Source organism: Rhipicephalus microplus, chromosome 9 (genome assembly GCF_043290135.1).
Source record: "Rhipicephalus microplus isolate Deutch F79 chromosome 9, USDA_Rmic, whole genome shotgun sequence".
In the NCBI taxonomy this organism is placed as follows: domain Eukaryota; kingdom Metazoa; phylum Arthropoda; class Arachnida; order Ixodida; family Ixodidae; genus Rhipicephalus; species Rhipicephalus microplus.
This window is the reverse complement of record NC_134708.1, coordinates 11,623,706-11,646,183: the sequence shown is the minus strand read 5'-3', so window position 1 is coordinate 11,646,183 and position 22,478 is coordinate 11,623,706. Positions and strand designations below refer to the sequence as shown.

General features: G+C 45.4%; 1 protein-coding gene across 3 annotated transcripts; it reads left to right on the top strand.

The window, feature by feature from the left end:
* The first annotated feature begins 2,305 nt into the window (after window positions 1-2,305).
* Window positions 2,306-21,996, top strand: LOC142771255 (uncharacterized). 3 transcript variants are annotated; one of them, XR_012885847.1, is made up of 5 exons: window positions 2,306-2,431; window positions 3,143-3,253; window positions 13,736-13,909; window positions 20,227-20,443; window positions 21,776-21,981. XR_012885847.1 is itself a non-coding variant. In XM_075872728.1 (4 exons), the coding sequence occupies exons 1-4, from the start codon at window positions 2,313-2,315 to the stop codon at window positions 20,258-20,260; spliced, it is 438 nt and encodes a 145-aa protein (XP_075728843.1). In that variant the 5' UTR covers window positions 2,306-2,312; the 3' UTR covers window positions 20,261-21,996. The 3 variants fall into 3 exon arrangements, 2 of the variants coding, with proteins under 2 accessions (XP_075728843.1, XP_075728842.1); XM_075872728.1 differs by having other exon boundaries at window positions 20,227-21,996; XM_075872727.1 differs by lacking the exon at window positions 20,227-20,443 and having other exon boundaries at window positions 21,776-21,977.
* Window positions 21,997-22,478: the final 482 nt, after the last annotated feature.

The following is a 22,478-nucleotide window of genomic DNA, read 5'->3' as shown; positions in this document are numbered from 1 at the left end:
GCCTTATAAGTTACCGGCTTTGAATCCCGCCCACCAGCTTCGACAGACATTTTTTCCATGGCGCCTGTGACGTCACGAGAAGCAAGGAACAGTGCCGTTTTCTTACACACTTTCAGGCGTTGCACGTTTTTGTTTAAGCTCTATGCAAAAGAAGCCTCAAGTATGCCGCCTTCGCGCACACCTGACGACGGGATAGTGTCTTCCACCGGAATGCAGATGCTCGCACCGCCAGCCGTTCGTTACGTCATGGCTCACGAGCGCGACAGTGCTGCCCTCTTCTTTGGCGGCTCGCTCGGAGATGGGAGACAACACAAAAAGGATGTCCCGAAGGCCATTTTCTAGCGACTAGACATAGTATACAGCGTCCGAGACCACTTCTATGTGCGTGATTGTCTCTGAGAGTATTATTATTATTACATTATTATTACACATTATTATTATTATTATTATCGGTCATTCGCCTGCACCAACGACCTTCGTAAAAGTGGCTCCACCAAAGCAGCAAGCACACGCTACCAACCACTGTGCAACGTGAAAATCATTGGAGGAGAGAAAACTTTTATTTTCAAGGGATACTTTTGGGAAGTTTTTGGCGTCTCTCGTAATCATATGGTGGTTTTGGGACGTTAAACCCCACACATCAATTACTTTGGGGAAGCACATGGCCCCTTTCTTAGTGTTTTATGAACGCGGGCACGATGAGATAGGTTCATTTCACTGCAAGACGCGAAAATACAGCTGCCATACCACGAGTACAAATTACACACAAGAAATAAGCATATCGGCAACATTGTAGGAAGACTCACAGAACAATAAAACTGCACTAAAAACTCACAACTACACATACAGTGCTCAACGCAACACAGCAATAGTTGCCGCAGCACTCGACGTCGTCGGCATGAACGAAACAAAGAAAATAAAAAAGTTGTTTACGTTTTCCTTCCCGCTTTCGCGCATGTTTTCTGCTACACCCAACATTGCCTTTCGCGAAAACAGGTACAAGCAGTTGCCCCAGCAAAAACAAAGGAATTTTCGTTGCAATGGCAGCTGTTAACGAGGCAGGATTGTTTATTCGAAAGACTACGTCATAGTTTTAGCTAACAAACATTTTTTCTGGATTTACCACTTCTCTCTAATTGCGCTCGTCAGAGCTTTAAGCAGTGTGCGAACGCCAGAGATAACTACACAAAGCATAACCATACTTTTCACAAAATTTCACTCATGCACTGAATACAAATATGTGTACCGGCACAAATAAAACCTAACAACGCGAGCAGCAACTCACTTTGTTGATCTATAAAATAATTTTCTCGCAAGCGTGCTGAGCAGCATTCCAAAGAGTTTTTTTTTTTTGCTTTTTTGTGGGAAGCAGTCTGCGAAAATAATACACGAAGAGCACGAAAAATTTCTCCGAGTCGAACAGCACAATGCGAGAAATGTTGGCTTCGAGGACGAATGTAATACGCACTTTACAAAGTAAGGATGGCGTTCGTACCTAGCAGCACCCAATCTGAGAGGCAGACGAAACAAGTGAACACCACGACGCACGCTGGGAACGTTATCGCACATCTTTTCTGGCGTCTCCCTGCTGCTGTCCGTACTTCATTGCCCTTAATGCTCATGAACACGGAGCGCGACAACGTTGCCATCGCGTCGACACCATGTGCATTTCTCTCGCATTCGATTTATGCCTGATCCCACCCCGACAATATCGCACCGTATAATCGCTGACGATAAAGACGAATTCAGGCCACAATCACAGTCACAAAAACACGTAGAAAAGGTAGTATAGTGAAAAGGTAGTGAACTAGAAAAGGTAGCGTAGTAAATAACTAGTACGCGCGTTTCCTTGAAGCAGTGAGTGATGTTTTGCTATCTTACGGCTGGCGTGCAATGCGTAGCTCCACCGCTTTTTGCCCGAGTGACCACTCTTGTCATTTTCATGTTACTCTATGATAGTGATACGCAGACCAAATAGCGATAACCATGAAGCGGCATGGCTTGGGTTACAGTACCCTCCTCTCCCAGGGACCCGGGCGAAGCTATGGCGCTATCAACAAAGATATACTTTTGCAAAGCCAGAAAGAACGCTGGCTTTAATTCAAATTGTAGAACGTCATACGTGAGGTCATACAAAAATGTTTTCGCACACAGTTATCTCCTGCACAGAATTTTCTTGTCTTACACGAAGCAGCGATAAGTTTTTTAGATGCGCGAATCTGAGATTTTCCTATCTTTTCTTTTTTTGGTTAACGCCTGATTTTGACCACCTATGACTTTGCGTTTTCTTCAGGCATGCCTTCAGTGGTTAGATGCGCGCTTATCCTGTGGCTTTTCGCGTTTCTTTAACTTTGCACTTTTTTTTCCTCGCCATGAATTTCATACTGGTGCAACAGTGGTACGAAGTTGCTTGCCGTCTTGCGTCGAGCCGGTGAGTACAGCAGCATCGACGGCAGCAGTATCCATTGCTCCTGAGCCGTTGTGATAAAGTGGCGTGAATGTGTACCAACGTTGATGTGTACAATATGAAGCGGATGCAATCGTTCAACCTTTCAGATTCAAGTTTGTTCAACCAAAAAGAGCAGATGGTATGGTAAAGAAAAACCTAGTTCAGGTCCGTCAGGCGTAAACTATAGCACGTAGCGAGCCGCTCCAACGTCGGGACGAATAGGCCTAACCTCTCCGCCACGTCTGGGACCGTCGGACTGCCCAAAGTTGTCTCCTGAAATCCGGACTGCGTAGCGCCGCAGGCAAGGCTTTACTCATTCCCTGTATCTTAGCAAAGCTTCGTCTCCGTACCGGCTAGGAAAAAGATAGCTAGCTTCACATTGGGTTTGTCGGTATACGACATTTCACTGTGTAGTTGTGCAAGGCGAGAAGACGCTGAGCACTCGGAACAAAGGCATTAGAACTACTTCTCCTTTTCTCTTAGCATTTCGATTGTGTTTTTCGCTCGGCGCAACTGTATACAATGAAATACGCGGGGCCAATTTTAAATTCAGGTAATATTTTTTTTAATTAAATTTTTGACGTGCTTGTGTGATACAGGTAGAAGTGTCCTAAAGCTTGGAGCATGAATAGCTCATACAACGGTGGCTGCAGAATACTCTAACAATTCCTTAGTCTTTTTTTACGCTTGCAGTGGCGTTCTGTCCACCCTCGGCCACGCCCTTGTACTCACAAGCGAGTTTGACAAGCGGCGAGCTCTCACAGTAGCCTCCTGCAGGTGTGATCCAGGATACGAACTATCCGGGTAAGTCTAATATCTCTTCTTGAATCCCAGCTGTGTACATGACATTCTCCTAGCCATCGCCGTCTTACGATGGTTGCTGTTCTAGGTTGCTGTCCCGAAAGTCGCAGGTATGATCCCGACCGTGGTGGTCGCAATCTCGATGGCGAATCTTGAGGCCCTTGTGCTTAGATTTAGGTGCACGTTGAGGAGCCCGAGTTGGTCGAAATTTCTAGAGCCATCCACTACACCGTTCCTCATTATCCTATCGTGGTTTTGGTGCGCAAAGCTGGAGAAATTGTTATACTGAGATGCCGGTGAAGCGAGAAGAGCAGACGTTCAAGGGAAGATGGAGCCTTGAAGACGTGAAGAATTCTTGAAAATGGGTTGTTGAAGGAGCTCATAGGTTTCGGCAAACAGACTTGTCTTCAGTTGGACCCTTGAAAAAAAAAAGTTGGCTTGTCAAAACAGCACCAGTGACACTACGCCTGTGTCCACGGATTTTTATCTTTTCATGCTGTGACGCAGAAGTTTGCCATTGAAGCTGAATGTCAGACTTTGGCTGTCATTACCAATAGATGGCTTACACTGACGTCATGCAAACAGCCATGTTGGGGCAGCCGCTTGGCGGGACACGAAGTTTTTTTATTTCACGCTACTGTTATTAGTATATCGCATGCTGGTTCCTTCGTTATTCATGCACAGAGACCCATAAAGTTTCAGTGGCATTGTTATCTCAGTGAAGTTGGTTAATCTCCGCGTGGTTATACTGCCTTGGCATCATATAAGCCTCCATGCTTGAAGCCATGTTGTGCATTCATGACGTCACGTACAATCTATCAATAGTTTGCCTTCGATAAAGAAAAAAAAAGCTGAAGCCGAACAAAGTCAGTTTCAGTAAATGATCGCACTCGCCGTACGGACGATGTTGGCGCGTCGCGTAGTACACAGAGCGAAACTCGGCAAATGAATTTAAAACGGCTCTGATGTCAGCCTCTTTTAAGGCTTCGCTTGAATAAAGAGAGCGCCGGCACCAGTGTAGTCTGTCTTTGTCGTCCATTTTAGTTTTTCTTCAATCAAATACACATACGTAAAACAGCTAATCGCAATGAACCGGCGTTATTTCATTGAAGTGAGTAATTGAGTGGAGAACTAGATGCGTGAAACATTTTGTTGTTTGTAAGTTTGCACCAAAGATACCGAGAAAAAGGAGGGCTTATGTTTTTTTTAGTATTCTGTTTTGTATGGCTTTTTTAGTATTATGTTTCGTGCTATTTGCTTGCGCGCTCACGTGAATGATTGATTCAAGCATGACGTATATATGACATAAAAATGGAGCTTTTCAACTCTTCGTAAATTACTTAAAGCAGACTTGGTGTTCCCTTGAGATCTGAGCTGGTTGCCGCTTTTTTATTTTGCAAACTGTGCTATTGTCAGAATTATCAAATGCCTGATGATTTTTGTATCACTCGTTTAAGCAGGAAGAACTATAACGCTAAAATTTTGAAATAAGGAGTTCAATCTTAGTTATGTAATTGCTGTAAATCTTATGACAAAAGAACGTTTCATTGTTAATTTTCTTCGGGTTTTCAAAGACAAGAAATAATATTGTCTATTCATAAGCTATATAATACAGTGCACTTTGTCTTTTGAGATAAAAGTTGATTCCCGGAAAGGGCTGCACATGGCAGCCCTAACAGGGCCTTTGAATGTTTCGCTGATCAAAAGATCAAAAGATGCATTGCCCCGCCGCTTAACTACTACGACGCGGAGCGTACGTCACTTGGAGAACTAACGGCAAGGCATTTATGTACTCCATACACTGTTCGGCAGTCCTCAGAGCTTGCCCCGCCGCGGTGGTCTAGTGGCTAAGGTACTCGGCTGCTGACCCGCAGGTCGCGGGTTCAAATCTCGGCTGCGGCGGCTGCATTTCCGATGGAGGCGGAAATGTTGTAGGCCCGCGTGCTCAGATTTGGGTGCCCGTTAAAGAATCCTAGGTGGTCAAAATTTTCGGAGCCCTTCACTATGGCGTCTCTCATAATCATATGGTGGTTTTGGGACGTTAAACCCCCCCATATCAATAAAAAAGACGATGCATTGAAGTGCCTGTCATTGGGCAAGGTAAAGCTTGCGCAGCGACTAATTTGAGCTCGCGGTTATCAGAAAGAATAACCATCTTTGTAATACATTGGCAGGACACTGTTCCTAAAATTGTGATAGATATTAATTCCAGCAATAAAGAGACATGAGATCCATAACTTTTTTCGAGGGGTCGTGGAGTATTATGATAGCTCATGAGAATCGATGAGCCCATTAACGATTTTTAAAATAGTATCTCATCGGGATCACCCATACCAAATAACTGAAGTAAATCTATTTATGGACATGTTATCTAGGCTTAGCCTGGTTAGCTTGTGTTTTCGAAAGCAGTGGCACTGCTCTTATTGAATGGCCTGCCTGCATTTGTAGTTACTTGAGTTATGAAAGAGAGAGGCTGAATTTGTGACATGACATGTAATGCACTGGCGACTATAGCCGTCACCACTCGATAGAGATTGAAACATAGGGTCACAGAAAAAAACAAACAAAAAACAGCAGGTCTGCGAAGAACGCGCAGCACAGTCAGAACCAAAGCTATAGAAGAGCGACCTTTCAGAGCTTTTTATATGAACACTCCTTGGGTAACTGCTACAAGCACACTGCTGGGTACCCACTACGCCTTAAATAAAGGTAACTTTTGTGTAGTATAGGCCTGTATTCACTATACTATTCTTCATTTTTGAGAGAAGCGTCGTATCCGCTACACACTTGTTAGCAATTTCGTTCATTTTTTTTTTTTTTGCAGCGAAAGCTGTTATGAGATCAAAACTCTGGTCGCGCGCTGCCGTAGTTACCATAACGAACTAAACCATAACGAACTAAATTAGTAAAAAAAAAATGCAGTACCAATGACACAGTGAGGCTCGAACTCGGATCCGCCGTTCGCCAGCCTGTTATTCTACCACTCAGCCACGCCGGTGATTAGGACTTTTTTGGCAAGCTTTCCTTAGACATGCTTGATGTCGTTAAAGCAATCGCTTTATACGACTTATACAGTGTTTTATGACAGCGAAATAACAAGCAGTCGTCGCACAGTGCGAATAGCATTACGAGTGGGTTGTCCAATGCTCCAGCAAATTACAAAAGCTTGTTCTTGTTCAGCGATTAGCTGTGGCGCATACCCACTTCAACCATAATTCCTTATCGTCATCAGCCACCTCATAAAAAATTGCACAGAATTCCTAAGAAGTGTGCAGTGGACAACACGCTTCTCAGAAGAATGACGAGAAATAGCATAGCAAATGCCAGATTGCTACCCCATTTTTTATTACTATTAATGCCGTAGTGGGTAGCAAGCAAGTATGCTTGCAGCAGTTATCCAATAGGTGTTTAGAAAAGGCTTTGAATGGCCGATCTTCTTGCTTTCGCTGTGACTGTTCAGCGCTTGCCACGCAGGCCTGGTGTTTTTCTTTTACAGCGAAAGCTGTTATGAGATCACAAGGGTCGCTTGTGCTGTAGTTGTCGGCTGCCGCCGCCGGTGTTCTTAACCACGATCGCACGAAGTAACAATAAAAAGTAATAAGTTGAAAACTACCGCAGACAAAATGGGATTCGAACCCGGGTTTCCTGCGTGCCAGTGCAGTATTCTACCACAGAGCTACGCTGGTGCCTGAAACTCCTTTGCAAAATGGCCATCGCAAGCTTGATGTCGGAAAAGGAATCGCGTTAATGTAAATAATAGAGCGTAAGGCAGAGACTGACTACGATAAAAAAAATTAGGTGTGAAGTAAGTATGCCCTACAGTGAAAAGGTGATAAAGAACAATTCTTGTAATGGTTTGGAGCATTGGACGACCCGCTGGTTACGCAATTCACATTCTGTGACGCCTGGCTGTTCCTAAAGCGCTTTATTACTTACATTAACACGATTTCTTTCTCGACATCAAGCCTGCCAAAGGCCAGTTTAGAATCGAGCTCCAAGTGCTGTCGTTGCTTAGTGGTAGAATACTGGGAATACACGCAGCGGATGCGGGTTCGAATCCCATGGTGTAATTGGTGTTTTATAAATTGGTTCTTTTTTTTTATACTGATTACGGACACTGGCGCGGGTGGCGAACAACTACGGCACCGCGCGTGACCCGTGTTCTGATCTAGTAACAAGTTTCTGTAAATAGGCGAGATATTTAACGAAAATTTTGATTTCTTATTGGAGGGATCATTACATCCCGATAATGACAGCAGACAATTAATCTGGACTTTTTAAGTAGTTTTTTTTACTATTAAGCAGTTGTGAAAGAACTGGAAATAAATTTAAGCGCACGAAAAAAAATTTTCGTTCACTAGGGGTCAAACCTTCGACCGCAGCAGTGCAAACTGGTTGACGCTATTCGGTCTTCACTTTTTGAAACTCATTCCGGGAACTCCCCTGTTCTATTATGTACAATCTAGCTTAACCACGACAAATCGAGGAATACCGTAGCAGCGTTTCAGTGCCATTTCAGCGCTCACCTTGCCGTAAAGTGGGTGTTATATGCTTCGGCTGTAACTGGACCGGAAAATGGGACGCCAAAGTCGAAACGAAACGGCTGTCTCGGAGGCAAAGACAAATGATGTTGACAGCTGGAAAGCGATCCGCGGTTCCTTTAAAAGTACACAGGCCTGCACTTTGGGCTGAAAGTGCTCGAGAAGATTTGCGCCTCGAAGTGTCCGTGTTCCTGACAACCCACTTTGTCGCATTCGTTATGCTTACTGTGCGGGTAGCCATTGCAGGAATGGCGGGAAACGAGCAGCGACTGCTTCACCGTGGCTTGATGTGAATGTCAGCTAGAGATGTCACCGTTCCGACGAAGCTGTTCGGGCGTCGGGAATTCAGGCCGTGCCGTGCTGTAAGCGAAGTGTCGCATATTGTGAGCATCGATGACAGCGTGAGTTGCGAGTCAGGGAAAGAAGGAAACAGCAACACACGCAGATCGATTGCAACGACAGATATCGCAAGGTGGACGACATGAAGAGAAGAGGAGGGGGGGGGGGGTACACACACGCGAGGGCTAAATCACAACTGCAGATAAAACTGCATATTATCGCGGTGTTTTTCGTTAATATGCTTCAAAAACTAATATACTGTGAACAAATGTTAACGCGGATAAAAGTGCAGCTGTTCGAGGAAGTTGCTGAGAAACAATTTCGGTATATTGGCGGATAAATTTTCTTTTCATTGTGTTTGACAACGTTTTTTCTACTGACGCGCGTAATGTAAACTAAATTTCACGCGTCTACGTGAAGGTACCTTGAAAAAAGAGCAAGCAACGGAAACTGGTTACGAACTTAGCATGATGCTCTTGTGAGCTGAAATAAATAAAAGCATGGAAGGAGACGAAGTGGCGATTTGAAATCACAAAAAGAAAACACACACACGCACTACATCTTGCACACGCCATTGCAAGCCCTGACGTTCCTTAGTTCGTGTATGAATGACGAAAACGTCGCTATATTCAACTGGCTGCTACGACGACTACGACGACACGGGACGTATACGACCACGGCGTAAGGAGCTTCGCCCTTGAAATTTGCTCTGTGGAGTGGATTCCGCGACAAAGCTGAACCGGACCTGCAAATGGAACATACAGGGAGCGCTCTCAACCTGCCATTAGAACAGAATTGCTCATGTTCATATTGCTACAACTTCTAAAGAACATCGTTTTGTTTAGGGGCGAATGCTGCAAATTGATACGCTCATATATTAGGTGGAACCTGAAGCGCTGCACATACGAGGGAAAAGATCGCGCAGCGCATCCCTGCAGCATTTCACACTTAACCAGAGCACGTTTAACTTTCCGCAAGCTCTCGCTTTTCGCTTGCATTGAAAATTGTCATTGATATAACTCGCGATGTCTACAGTAAAGTAGTCAGCTTATATTCTCAAGTTATTTGCACAATCTAGTAACGTTGCTGTTCTTCGACGCAACGCTGAGAAATAGGCAAAGAGTTGCGGAACAGCTTCCAGAAGTTGGCGTGTTATATGACGAGACTGAGCACGCGCGTTAGATTAGCATAAACGTCTGCGCAATCATGGCGCCATTATCTCCCGAACACGCTTAGCCGCTTCCTACAAGGCATACTGGAGAAAAAAAAAGATTAGATAAAAAGATGAAGTAGACAAAAAAGCAGTAAGAAATAACTAGGATACCCGTGATTGAGCGCTGTTTAAAGAGCGAAGTGGCTACTTTCAGCACAGTGAGAGAGTATACAAAAGGCTGCTTTCCTCATGATGACCATAATTATTACAATAAGGATTACGTCGTGTGCGCTATAGTTACGTATTTAAAAGTGCTGAGGTACCCGGCTGCTGACCCGCATGGCGCGGGTTCGAATCCCGGCTGCGGCGGCTGCATTTCCGATGGAGGCGGAAATGTTGTAGGCTTGTGTGCTCAGATTTGGGGCACGTTAAAGAACCCCAGCTGGTCGAAATTTCCGGAGCCCTCCACTACGGCGTCTCTCATAATTATGAAGTGGTTTTGGGACGTTAAACCCCACATATCAATCAATCAATCAATCAATCAATCAATCAATCAATCAATCAATCAATCAATCAATCAATCAATCAATCAATCAATCAATCAATCAACGTATTTAAAAGTGCGTATTGCGGTAATTTTCCGCACGGATAAGCGTCTTAAGAACCTAATTGAAATTTTAAATAGGTGTGAAACATGGAACCGCGAAGCCAGCTCAATGCGATGTGGATGAAAGGGCGGTCGGTCAATTACGCTTATGATAACAGCGGAAGTGCATTGTGTGGGACAAGGACACGCACCACGTGTGACGTGTGCGATAACAAAGCACTGCTTTCGAGCTTCAAATTTCCTACCCTATAGAAACCATAGTGAGCCAGTTTATTAAAGAAAAAAACTCAATATACAATGGTCGCTGGTGGGATGAAAGAGAAATAGGGCTCTGCGAAAAAAATATTACGCTGCGCACGGGGCCGGGCTCGAACGTAAACAAGGAATTGATGAGAAAGATTGGGTACAGAAATTATGTTTATATTTTTAAATATTAAAAAAGTCTTTATCTCGCCATGCTTATCCGATCATTCCTTTTTAAGAGATGTTTTTTTTTGTCTCCCTCTTTGTTGTAGAGCTTTTCACTTTAATAGCCTTTCATCAAACCCTCATGTAAGAGCAAGCTTTCAGCATACTGCGAAGGCACACTCATTAGGTTTGTATATAGAGAGCAAGTTCCAATTCATTTTCTTGTTCCAGTGTTGAGTTCCATGCTTTATACGTCGTGAATAGAAGTTATTGATTCTTTCTCGGAACCCGCTTATCAGGACAAAAGGTTTAGGCGAAATTGTTATGCGGGTAAAAATGCGAAGAAATTTGCTTTCGACGAAGCTTGCGTGTGTTTTGTGAAAAATTACCATCTTAGTGCGCCGCAATATCCCTTACCTTCGGCTGGAATGTTTCATTACTGTGATAACGGCACCTGCCACGGTGGTCTAGTGGCTAAGGTACTCGGCTGCCAACCCGCAGGTCGCGGGATCGAATCCCGGCTGCGGCGGCTGCACTTCCGATGGAGGCGGAAATGTTGTAGGCCCATGCACTCAGATTTGGGTGCACGTTAAAGAACCCCAGGTGGTCAAAATTTTCGGGGCCCTCCAGTACGGCTTCTCTCATAATCATATGGTGGTTTTGGGACGTTAAACCCCGCATATAAATAAATCAAATCAATGTGATAACGGCACAGTGGTTGTTCAGCTTCAGACTTAGCCGACATCGCAAGTCTAACGCGTTATCTTTACACTCTGATCAGAAAGAATTGTTTTTTTTTTTTACACTAAGGCGAAGGATACGTAGCCAAGTAATGCGACTCCTGCAGATAATGAATGGTGTCCCACAAACGCGTCTATGTTTCTTACGTAAAAAAATAAAAATAATTACGGGAAGTTGGAGATTCGCCTTTAGTGAAACCCGGTCGCGTTGTATGGTCTTGCTCTCACCGCCTTCTCCTTTACCCGCCACTCTTCGAATTTCGTAGTCACCTCAGCCATGTCGGTAGGAAAGCAAGGACCGTGCGTGTGACATTAGTGGTTGTATACTTTAGTGGTTGTGTGACCGTGTGTGTGACATTAGTGGTTGTGTATACTGACATTAGTGGTTGTGACATTAGTGGTTGGACATCTTGGGGCTCATTTATAAGCAGTCTGCCATCAAAACGAAGGACCAGAGGGAGCTAAAAGCCAATGGGCAAAGGAGATAATTAATACAGAAGTGCTTTTAGCATATGAAATACAATATTATCGTAGCTGAACATCAGCAATCACAGGCATTGTTTAAAAAAAACTTGCGATTGAAGAGAGTGTTGACACAAGCACTTTATTTGCGTTAATGTAGTGAACTTACGCAAGGTTGCGTCAAATACAAAGACCAGCGCCCGATCTAAAGGCTACAGCCGTATCAATCCAATCCAATCCAGTTTAGTGGTGATTTTCTCAAACTATCGGTGCGAGATTTAGGTAAAGCCGATGCAAATCAGGTTAATGCAATTCTCCGGGCTTAAACGGTTACGTTTCGGTCTAACCCACGTCCTCCGAAGGCCGTTTTCGTATCTATTTTATTGATAGACCGAGGCCTCCACCCGGTTTATACCCTTTCTGTGGCTATTCTCACATCTTTACCGTCAGGCTATGGCCTCGACTAACCCTGTGTGTCTTCATCTCGTTCTTCCCTTCTATCGCTTTCCCGTTCTACGATAAAACGCGTAGAATGTAGCTCCCCTGGTGCGTGAGAATCGGGTGCCTATTAAGCCCGATTCTGGCGGATCGCGCCTACGCCAAACCCACACCTATAGAACGATTTTCGGTGCCCGGCACCACCACGGACGCCTCTTTCACGAGTGCCGTGGTACTCGACGTCGGTATGACTTACCATTCGTGGTGCCTGTTTCCGGATCGAAGCTCGTGACGCTGGAAGTAAAACGTCGGTTGTCCGTGAAAAGCCCTCCACGCCTTTTAGGGGCGAAGCTCCTTATGGCGTGGCTTGTGCGTCCCTCGTGGAACGTAACCGCTAGTGGCACATGCCCGAAATAGCGGTCCTTACGATTTTGACCTCCAAGGTGGTTCCGGTGAGAGATTTCTTCTGTGCGTTGTTGAACAATAAAATATAGTGCTCAATGCACATGTTAATGGCTGTTAAGGGGGAATGAGAGACAGGAGCATTCGGCCTTTAGGTAACGCGCACGCTGCGATCCCCATTAGCAGCTATTGGCATGTACATTGAGCACGATCTGACAAGAAAGGGTTGCTACGTTATACTCGCTGGGTGTAATCTCCTTGGTTTTAGAAAGGTTTAGCGAGCGTTGGGTCGCACTGCCATGAATACAGTAAACTAGTATATATCATGAACTCGAGGTGGTTAAAGGTGGGAAGTAAACCCGAAGCGCAAGCCGTAAGAAAGTGTGCATGTGCCACCTCCCGTTTAGTCCTTGAAATGTCCGCTGGATGGCGGTGCTTCTATATGAAGAATATATGACGAAAAGATGCGAGATGGTGGTACTTGGAGTGCTGAATAGATGGACGAACGGACACACAGACAGATGCACGGATGGACGCATGAACGGACGCAGGCGAGGATGCATGGACGAACGCAGGGACGGACGCACGAACAGACGCACGCACGGACGGGTGGATGGACGCATGGACGGTTACACAGACGTACGCAGGAACGGACGGAAGCAAGAACGAATGGACGGACGAATGCTTCGCCCCACTCCCCATCATTCACTCCGTGGATATGCTGCCATTTTTTTTTCTCAGCCGCGTCCACTGAAGCCGCGCAGACGCCAGGCCGACTGTGCCCGCCTCGCAAGGCGATTACGAGCGACGAAAGACCAGCGCTTCTATACAGTAGTGCCGCAGCCAGCATTGCAGTGCGTGAGTACTGGGGCTTCAGTTTGAACAATCCGGCATAGTCTGCTATGGGCTGTGATTCGACTCGACTACATCTATGACAGAAAGAATTTGGAAGAGTTTGCCATCGATGACGAAGCTCACAGCGAGTACATGGTTTGCTCTTTACCTGTAAAGATTTCCTGGTGGAAGGCAAAGTCCCGCCAATGAGCGTTATGTATGAATACAGCTATACACTTAAAACTGTTCACTTACCCGCTTTGAATGACGTAGGAGAACGCCTGATCTCCCCGTGCTTCACCCACTCATTATCATTCACTTCGTGGATAGGAGATTTTTTCTTCTTCTAGTTTTTCTTTGCAAACCATTCGTTCATATTTTACAACGTCATATTCATGACGGAGTACGTCAACAGATCCGTGGTGGGCCATGGCATAAAGCACTTACGTGTTAAAAAAAACGTGTGCGAAATGCACGCCTGTATTAGAGAAACATTTAGCTCAGCTTTACTTGAGTGTTTAATTCTACAAATACCTCGTTTTATTCCTTTCCTAACAACAGATTCTTCTCTGACTTTCCACTGCCGATGGCCAATGACCACTCGCTGCTGTCCGCCAAGTCAACTTGCTATGCTGCCACGTGGAGTACGAGTGCAATCAAAACTACATCTATGGAGTGTGCAGACGCCTGCGCTTCAAGAACGTCCATGGAGCGAACACGAACCGTTATGCCTCGGTAGGGAAACCATGATAACTCACCTAATACTGGGTTGTAAATGAATATAAGGTCGTAATGGTTCCTTAATCTACAATGTTGGGCTACTTACTATCTAGCATAGTTCTCCTACGGAGGTTCAGTGGCTATGGTGCTCGGCTACTGCTCCGTAGGTCTTGGGTTCAATGCAAACCGTGACGGCTGCATTTCGGCGGAGGCCGAAATCGTCGAAGCTCGTGTACCGTCCCATTTCACTGCGCCTTAACAAGCACCAGATGGTCGAAATTTCCGCAGCCTTACACAACGGCGTTCCTCACAATTATATCGTGATTTCTGGACTGAAAACCCCAGGTAACATTTTTATGGGCATCTAGCATAACAGGACATGACTGCTAACGATAACTGGACAGGGACTGTGCTGGCGTGATCCTATATGCCGTCTTATCGTCCCGTTCATGCAAGTAGCCATGACCTTAATACTAGCTGTAAAGGTACAACGTATAAAATTTAAATTGTTGGATTGAGTTCTGTTGCCATTAAATCAATCAGATAACTTGGCTGATGCTTTTTTTTCGCACAAGATACTACTAAAAATAATTAGCAAGGTAATGTAACATCATGCATATTTTCGATCCTTGTTTTATCGCATAAAACCCGCACTGTTAACAGGAACCTGAGGAAAATTAGAAAAAAAAAGTATGTATATTTCGTGTCATTTCCCTGGGAAGCCATTTTGCTTGCATGCGTTTTACTATTACGCTTTTTCTTGCACACGGCACCCGCTGCTGTAGTTCAGTGGTCATAACGCTCAGCTGCTGTACTAGAGGTGGCCGGACGGAATCCAGAACACGGCGTCTGCATTTCGATCGAGGCGAAATGCTAGAAAGCGCAGCCAAGAGGTGACCCCTGGAAATTTTTTTATTTTACTTGCGTATATATGCACGTACATCCGTGTACTCATATTTAGGAGCATGTTAAAGAATCGCACAAGGCCGAAATTTTCGGTGCTCTTCGCTGCGGCGTAGTTCATAATCATATCGTGCAGTTTGCACTTAACGCCCGAACAATTGATATGCAACTTTGCACACTGTAATTGGCGAACAACCGACGCTCTGAATTTACCTGCAAATTTCTCATTTTCCGGCTGATCATACGTGAGAACATGCAGTATTTTTGTGATTCCGGTGGCCAGAATAGGTTGACTCAGCTGCTCTAGAAGTCAAAGGATTGGAGGCAAAGGAACTAGATCTGTGAACGAGAGATATCAGAGTTGCACGCATCAGAAGTAAGCGCGTTCCTTCTTCGCTCTCACAGCTTCGTGTTGTAATGGCGCCGACGTCCTCCTGAAATATGAATATTAATATGAGATCATGCGTATATTTTCGCAGGGCACCCGGTTCTGAATTGAATGCCTAAAAAGCAGGTATTTTTGTGGGAATGCGAGTCTCTGTTGTAATATTTGCTCTGTGTTGTACAGCTTTCTTTACTGAGCGGCATTAGGAGTCTTCAAACTGTGTTCTTTCTGGCTTGTACCCTTCTTATCTTTCAGTCTGTTCGTGTTGATGTCCCCACTGTTAAGGCTAACCTGCGAGGTAGTTAAAATAAGCTGAAACCAAATGAAAGAAGGAAGGTATATAAATAGGCAGAACAGAACAGGGTAGGATAGGTTAGGTTAGGCTAGGTTATATAGGTTCCTCACTTCTGCATATTTAATATTTCGGATTTCACGTTGAAAGATGAAATACCAAACCTCGAATCGCCATCGCTTCTCGTAAAACCGGGCTTAAAGTGTGCAAGTCTTTGTAAGGGGCTGCATAGGTTTTGTTTTGGCAACCGCCGTCTTTTACCCCGCAATATTTGGCCCACAACTGTGTCTAGCGTATTATTAGCGCTATGTTGGCTGCCAACACAAGGCGGCCAGCCTGTTAAAACCAGGCTGCAAGGTAGTTAAAATAACCTGAAACTAAATGAAAGAAGAAAGATAGGTGGAATTGTTGAAGAGCACGTAACCTGTTACGTTGGCCGCCAAAGCAGCTGATCCGCAGGTTACGGGCCCGTCCGCATAATTCTTTAACGCTTGGTTATTATCACGTCCTTCGTACACATGCTTTTTTAACACACTCTCGCCTATTGTGCCGAGGTTCACTTCGCGGAGCTGAAGGCTAGCGGGCCGCTGGATGGTGATGAAGTGTTCCAGCAGCATAGTCGTCTCGTCGGCTTAGTGTTCCTACGGGTCGGGCTATAAATCGGAGGGTCTCAGCACAAGAGCTTGCCAGAGCAGTGATCGCTGGAGCGGGCAAGCCCCAAACTGCACTCCTAGGTGTGACGCCTTGCCTCCGTACCACTATTAAAAGATGGTAAATTTGTCCTCGTACCAGCCCAATGCTGCGACCAGCGGCGTTAAAGAAACTATAGAAAGTATAATGCTCTACAGGCTATAACACATTTGGAATTTTACCTGGAATAGTACAACGGGCACCCAGATAGGTGCTATGGCGAGCTTGCAGCGTGGGTGATCCCCCACAGATAACGTGATCGATTTAGCAGAGTTTGTTCATTATCAAAAAACGCCTGAAACGTCTCGCAACATCGTTATTCCTCGACATGAAAGGTGCCTGCCACATTGTACCGCATGGCGTAGTTGTAGAAGTGCTAACTAAAGTCGGAATTGGTAGCTGAAGGTTGGCGCGCCTATGCGGTCAGCTAAGAGTCAAAAGGTTTTTTTTAGTGTGACCGAAGTGGTGCCGCATGGAACACTAGCAGAGTGACTTCACGTGGTGTTTTGTGCCCGTAAATATTGAACCTGGTGCACAGTTGTCTTATAAAATACCTGCCCAAGACAGTATAATATCTTTACAGTATGCAGATGACATCTGCCTCTGGACCTCTTTTGTGAACCGCTCTCAAGTTCGAGTCAAGATGCAGAAGACAGTCACAGTGACCAAACTGTGCTGTAAACAGCTAAGTTTACAACTGCGGCAACATATAAGTGTTGCCTTGCTGCATTTACACGCAAGACAATGCGGCCGCGCCCTACGAACATCGCCACATCAACATCGCCCCTTCAAGTGTCTCTCTCCAACAAGGCCACACCAAAGTTGAAGTAGCAGAAGATTTCTGCATAAAAGTTGCCGGTCAGGAGTCCGCGTGCACCACGCGTCACCTAGAAAACACTACAGTCTCCAGAGATTCAAGAAGGGACATCTTTTTCTCTCTAGAGGAACTCCAAGCGGCTTTGGCGGCATGCAATTGGTCTTCATCGCCTCGTCCGGATGGGATCACGTACATGGCTCTTTGCAACCTCGGTGAAGCTGCTCGAGGGGCCTTCTATCCATGTACAACGACTCGTGAAGCAGCGGATTTGTCCCTCATTCGTGGAAATTCAGCCGCCTCGTCCCTGTGCTTAAACTAGGTAAATCTTATCTAGACTTGACCTCTTATCACCCCATCGCGCTTACCAGCTGTTTCGAGAAAGTGATGAACAGGATGATTTTGACTCGCCTAGAGAGGTACCTGAGGCACCACGAGGTATACCCTGATGCTATGAGGGGCTTTCGGCGTGGGTGGTTCACAATTGATAACTTTATTGACCGATTGATAACGTTATTGATAACGTTCTTAGCCCCACACTTTTCAATCTAACTCTCCTCGGCCTAGTTGACGCACTTCCAGAATCTGTCCATCTATCAATATATGCAGATGACATCTGCATCTGGGCGTCAGGCTTAACACACCTTCATTTGCGTGACTGGCTTCAGAGAGCGGCTACAATAGCGACATAGTACCCGGAAAAACGGGGACTATGGCTGTCATCAGAGAAGTGCTCGATTATAGCATTCACGCTTAAGGCGATGAGTTCATATGTTATTAAAATCAACGGACACACGATCAACTACGTGAAGACACACTAATTCCTCGGAGTCATAGTTAATCACGACCTCTCCTGGAGCCCTCACATCGCCCACATGAAAACGAAACTCACCATGATCACCCACGTGCTTAGGTATCTTGCTGGAAAAACGTGGGGTGCATCGGTACGATAATGCTTCAACTCTACACTGTTCTGTTCCTCGGTTATACGCGCTACAGCTTACCCGTGCTTTGCGGGATCCGAAGAACAAACTTGCGCGTCCTCCAGTTGATCCAAGTCCAAGCACTGTGAATATGCCTTTGTCTCCCGAGATGCGCGTCTACAGCAGCGACAGTGATTATTGCTTGTGATTATCCAGTCAACGCATACATCCGCGTAGACGCTTTGAGAATGCACCTAACACATTTCGCTCGGCTTCCATCAAATTATCTCGCCTCACTTCGAACTTCTAGGCCCCCTCAGCGTTCAGCGCAACTGTAGCTCAGCATCTCGCAGTGCTTCCAATGCACTTCACGCAAGCAGCACGGCCACCGTTACCAATGTGGTGCCTACGCCCCCTCAAAGCCCTTATTACAATTCCTGGCATCCAAAATGCGCAAAAGTTGTCGCATCTAGCCCTCAAACAGGCCACATTACTCTTCCTGCAGGAGAAGCACGACGGACGCCTTCAAAGTTACACGGATGGCTCTGTGTTTTCAGTAAGCTCAGCAGAGGCGGTGGTAATTCCCGCGAGAAACATCACAATTAAATTCATGACATCGCATTTGACGTCGTCGACAGCTGCAGAACTCGCCGCCATACGTGCAGCTCTGGAGTTTATAGATGAACCCTCGGGAACTTAATCTATCTTCACGGACCCGAAGGCTGCTCTTCGAAGTCTTATGTCACCCTTTCGCCATGGACCTAATGAACAGTTAGTAGCTGAAATAAGGCTTCTTCATCACCAAGCAATAGAGAAACAGCACAACATAGTGTATCAGTGGTTACCAGGTCATTGCGGTATATATGGCAATGACCGCGCAGATGAGGCCGCTAGATCTGCACACGACGGTACCCAATACACAGCCATCCCGTTCTCAAGAACCGACGCAGCTACAAGACTTCGTTCGCTTGCACGTGATCTCACACTGGTACAGCGGAACTCGACAGAATTCACAAACGCGCGCCTGCATAACTTTGATCCTGATCTGCAGCTTCGTCTTCCCTCAGGGATATCTCGAGCTGAGGAAACGCTCCTATGCCGCCTGTGGCTTGGAGTGGCCTTCACTAACGCATACTCCTATTACAATGGAATGGCCAGCTCTTCTACGTGCACTTACTGCAGCTGCGAAGAAACCATCGCGTACCTTCTATGTGAGTGCACCTATTTCAACGCACCAAGACAAGAACTGACTGCAGCTCTGGATAGACTGGATTATTGGCTTTTGTCGGAACAAAGGATTCCGGGTCATTGGCTGAGCCCATCTCAGCCCAGAAGGCTTTGAAAGCCTTACTACGCTTTTTGCGGACAACTGGCCTCAGAGACAGACTTTAGTGTCCTATACTCTTTGATGTTGCCTTTCCTCTGTCGCAGGTTTTTGTAATTTCTCTCACTCTCTCTTTGCAACAATTCTTTTTATCATCTTTTATTTCCCCCCTCTCCCCAGCACAGGGTAGCCAGCTGGTCTAAGAACTCGCTAGCCTCCCTGTCCTTCCGCCTAAACTTTCCTCTTCTTCCAACCACTCAGATAGTACAAACTCTCTATAATGTTACTTTCATGATGTTTTTCACAGTCCACTGGCATTGTTGTTACCTCAGCTTCGCTCTGTCTCAGAATAGTTCTTCACAAAGTACATATTCTTCTCTTTTTTGTCTTTCAAGAAGCCTTTTACATAGTTGCTTATATTCACCCTTATTTTCTACTCCAATTTCATTATTATAGTCTTATATTTGTGTTCTTTCCATTTAGCGCTGCTTTCTTTTTGCCTGTTCATTTTCCCTTTTTTACATTTGTTTTTCTGATGACTGTTTGTAAAGTATTGTGGATTTTCGCTGTTTTATTCTTTCTGCACCTGAACTCAAACCGAATGGTTCGAATGGTTGTTCCGGGGCTCATTAAATAAATGATTGATCGATTGATTCCGTCCAGCAGTTTCTTTCAGCGCTTTCCATGTTTATCTAAAAAAAATTCAAACAGCTCTGTAGAGAATCGGATGAACAATTTTCATATTCAGCGTTACAGCCGACATGGATGTAGCTAAATTTATTTTGAAAAAAAATCTTTATTAAGTACTTATGCATACACTTTTCGACGAGCGCACTCTTTGTCCCCTATACGCATTGATGCATTTTTAAGCTGCTGCGTGAACCACGCCATTGCTATATTGAAATTCGTCGTTAGCTTAGTTACATCGGGCAAAGGGGCTCTGCTTTCAAGGAAGTGGCTGTAACTCCTTTCACACTTCTTTTGCTCTCTGTCGTTGTTAGCTTCTCCCGCATGGATACCACCGGATCACGGTAAGAAATTGGGGACATGCACCTGATTGAGGAAGATGCCACCAGATGCCCCTACAGAGGCTAAAGTTTCGCCCGCGCTGCTTCCACCTGTGGTGAGGCGGACTCGTCGGGGCACCGCATCTTCACCTGCATGGCATCCTCGCAGACTATGCTCTGCCAGCAAGCGCCGTGACGCCTGGTCTACTACGTAAAGTAGTGGTTTCTCATAGAAACATTAGGGCACTTTTTCCCGTTGACTGTCTGTCTGCAGACCTATTAGCACTAACAGAACTATTAGAACTATAAGCACTAACATTCACAGGATGTGATGCGTGCTGGAGTTGTGACGAAGCGTTACTTGGCGTTGCTGTGCTCCAGCTGGACCTGGAGAAAGCATTTGATTGTGTGTCACATGATATTCTGTATGTCATGTTAGATCATGAAATGTTAGTTCTATCATCAGGCAGGGAGTGGCCTTGGCGTACCAGAACTGCACAACACGTTTAAATGTTAAGTCTTTGGGGGCCCCCTATCACGTATTGTGTTCTGTGCGTCAAGGCTGCCCCCTCAATCCCCTTTTGTTTTGTGTTTATATTGAAGTGATGTGTCTGGCAATCAGTGAAAACGACAAAATACATGGGTTCAGCTTGGTAGCAGCAGAAGTCAAGTTGCTGGCATATGCATATGACACTGCGGTGTGTTAACGAAAAAAAAAAGTGTTGAGGAAACAATGAATGTCAAGAATTTTCGTAACGTCGGACGGAGCCGAGTAAACCGGGGGAAACTTCTCTGGTTGTAGTATAGAAGATGGCCTTCGAAACAGGCCTGTTTCGCAAATGTGTGCCTGACAGAAACACCGACTACATACCTTGGTGTTCCCGTTGAAAGTTATAAAGGCAGCGAGGAGTATTGGTCACCGCAAACAAGAGAAACGAAAGAAAAGGGAGACAGGTGGAAAGGCATGAACCTGTCTGTTCTTGCTAGAGCCAATGTGTCCAATATGTTTTGTACCACGAAGCGGTGGTATGTGATGCAGATGCGCTTTAATCGTGTATCAACGTGCAAAGGCTGCAAAGCGTGTTCGCGGTCTTTATATGGGAGTGTGGTGATTTGGGCTAGTTAATATGATATGACGATAGTTATAGCGTGAGAACAGAACGACGAAACGCTTGTCTCCTTCTTGTCCCTTTGTCGGCGTTCTGTTTTCGCGCTATAACTATCTTATTTTTATGGGGCTCGGAATGGGAAAGATGCAGCCGGACCAATATGTCCAGCTGCGGAAAGGACGGATGCCTTGGTTAAGCAGACCTATTTGCAAAACAGGTGGTAAATATATTCTTGTTCTTCCATGACGTCAGTGATGCGTTTCTGCGTACGGTATGCCAACTCAGGTTAAGTAATACCTTACCAGATGTCGTCATAACCCCTGATAATAGCACGCCGCGGCTATCTTAAGGAAGGTATAGATAGCGTACGTTTCTTACTTGTTCGCTTTTCCTTTGAGAACTGTACAGAGGTTAATGTGACGTTGTTTTTCCAGTGCCATTGTACAGGACCATATACAGTGGAAGACCGGGAGAAAATGTACTGAAGCTGGTGAAAAACATGCAGGTACTTAAACGGGTGAAAACATATTTCTTTGAATTACGCGCCGTAAAGCTATTAATAAAGACATTCACAGAAGAACGGTGCTGTTATACACCATGGGGTTAACATGGCCTGATTTTTAAGAAGCCCGAAACAACAGATCATGTTTTTCTTCACTCATGGGAAGGGATGATCTTTTGGACGCCTTGCAAAGAACGTTAAGGAAGGATTTCCCACTGGATCCACGCGGGATAATGTATCTGGCTGTGGAATCGTATTTGACCTTGTGTATTGACCGGCCTCCACTGTATAGACCTTTGCATCAGGCGAGGAGGCCCGATCCTGCAACCAACGCATTCCTCCTCTCTGGCATGCGGTCAACGGCTTGGGGTCTTTTTCTTGATGCTGGTATGTATGGCGTTATCAAGTGATTTGCCGTGTATTAAGCCAAGCTGCAGATTTTGTTTTTCTTCATTGCTATGGTGGACAAGAATTGGTCATCAGGTAACCACTGGGCTGTTTTTGGGTGCAGTAACAACGACAGGAAAAGGAAACTCTTGTTGGAAGAAATATGCCATATGCATCACCAGAAGCGGAGCTTTTGTGGCTAATGACTGTTCAAGTTGCATTATTTTTCTGTTGACGAGGAGCAGCGT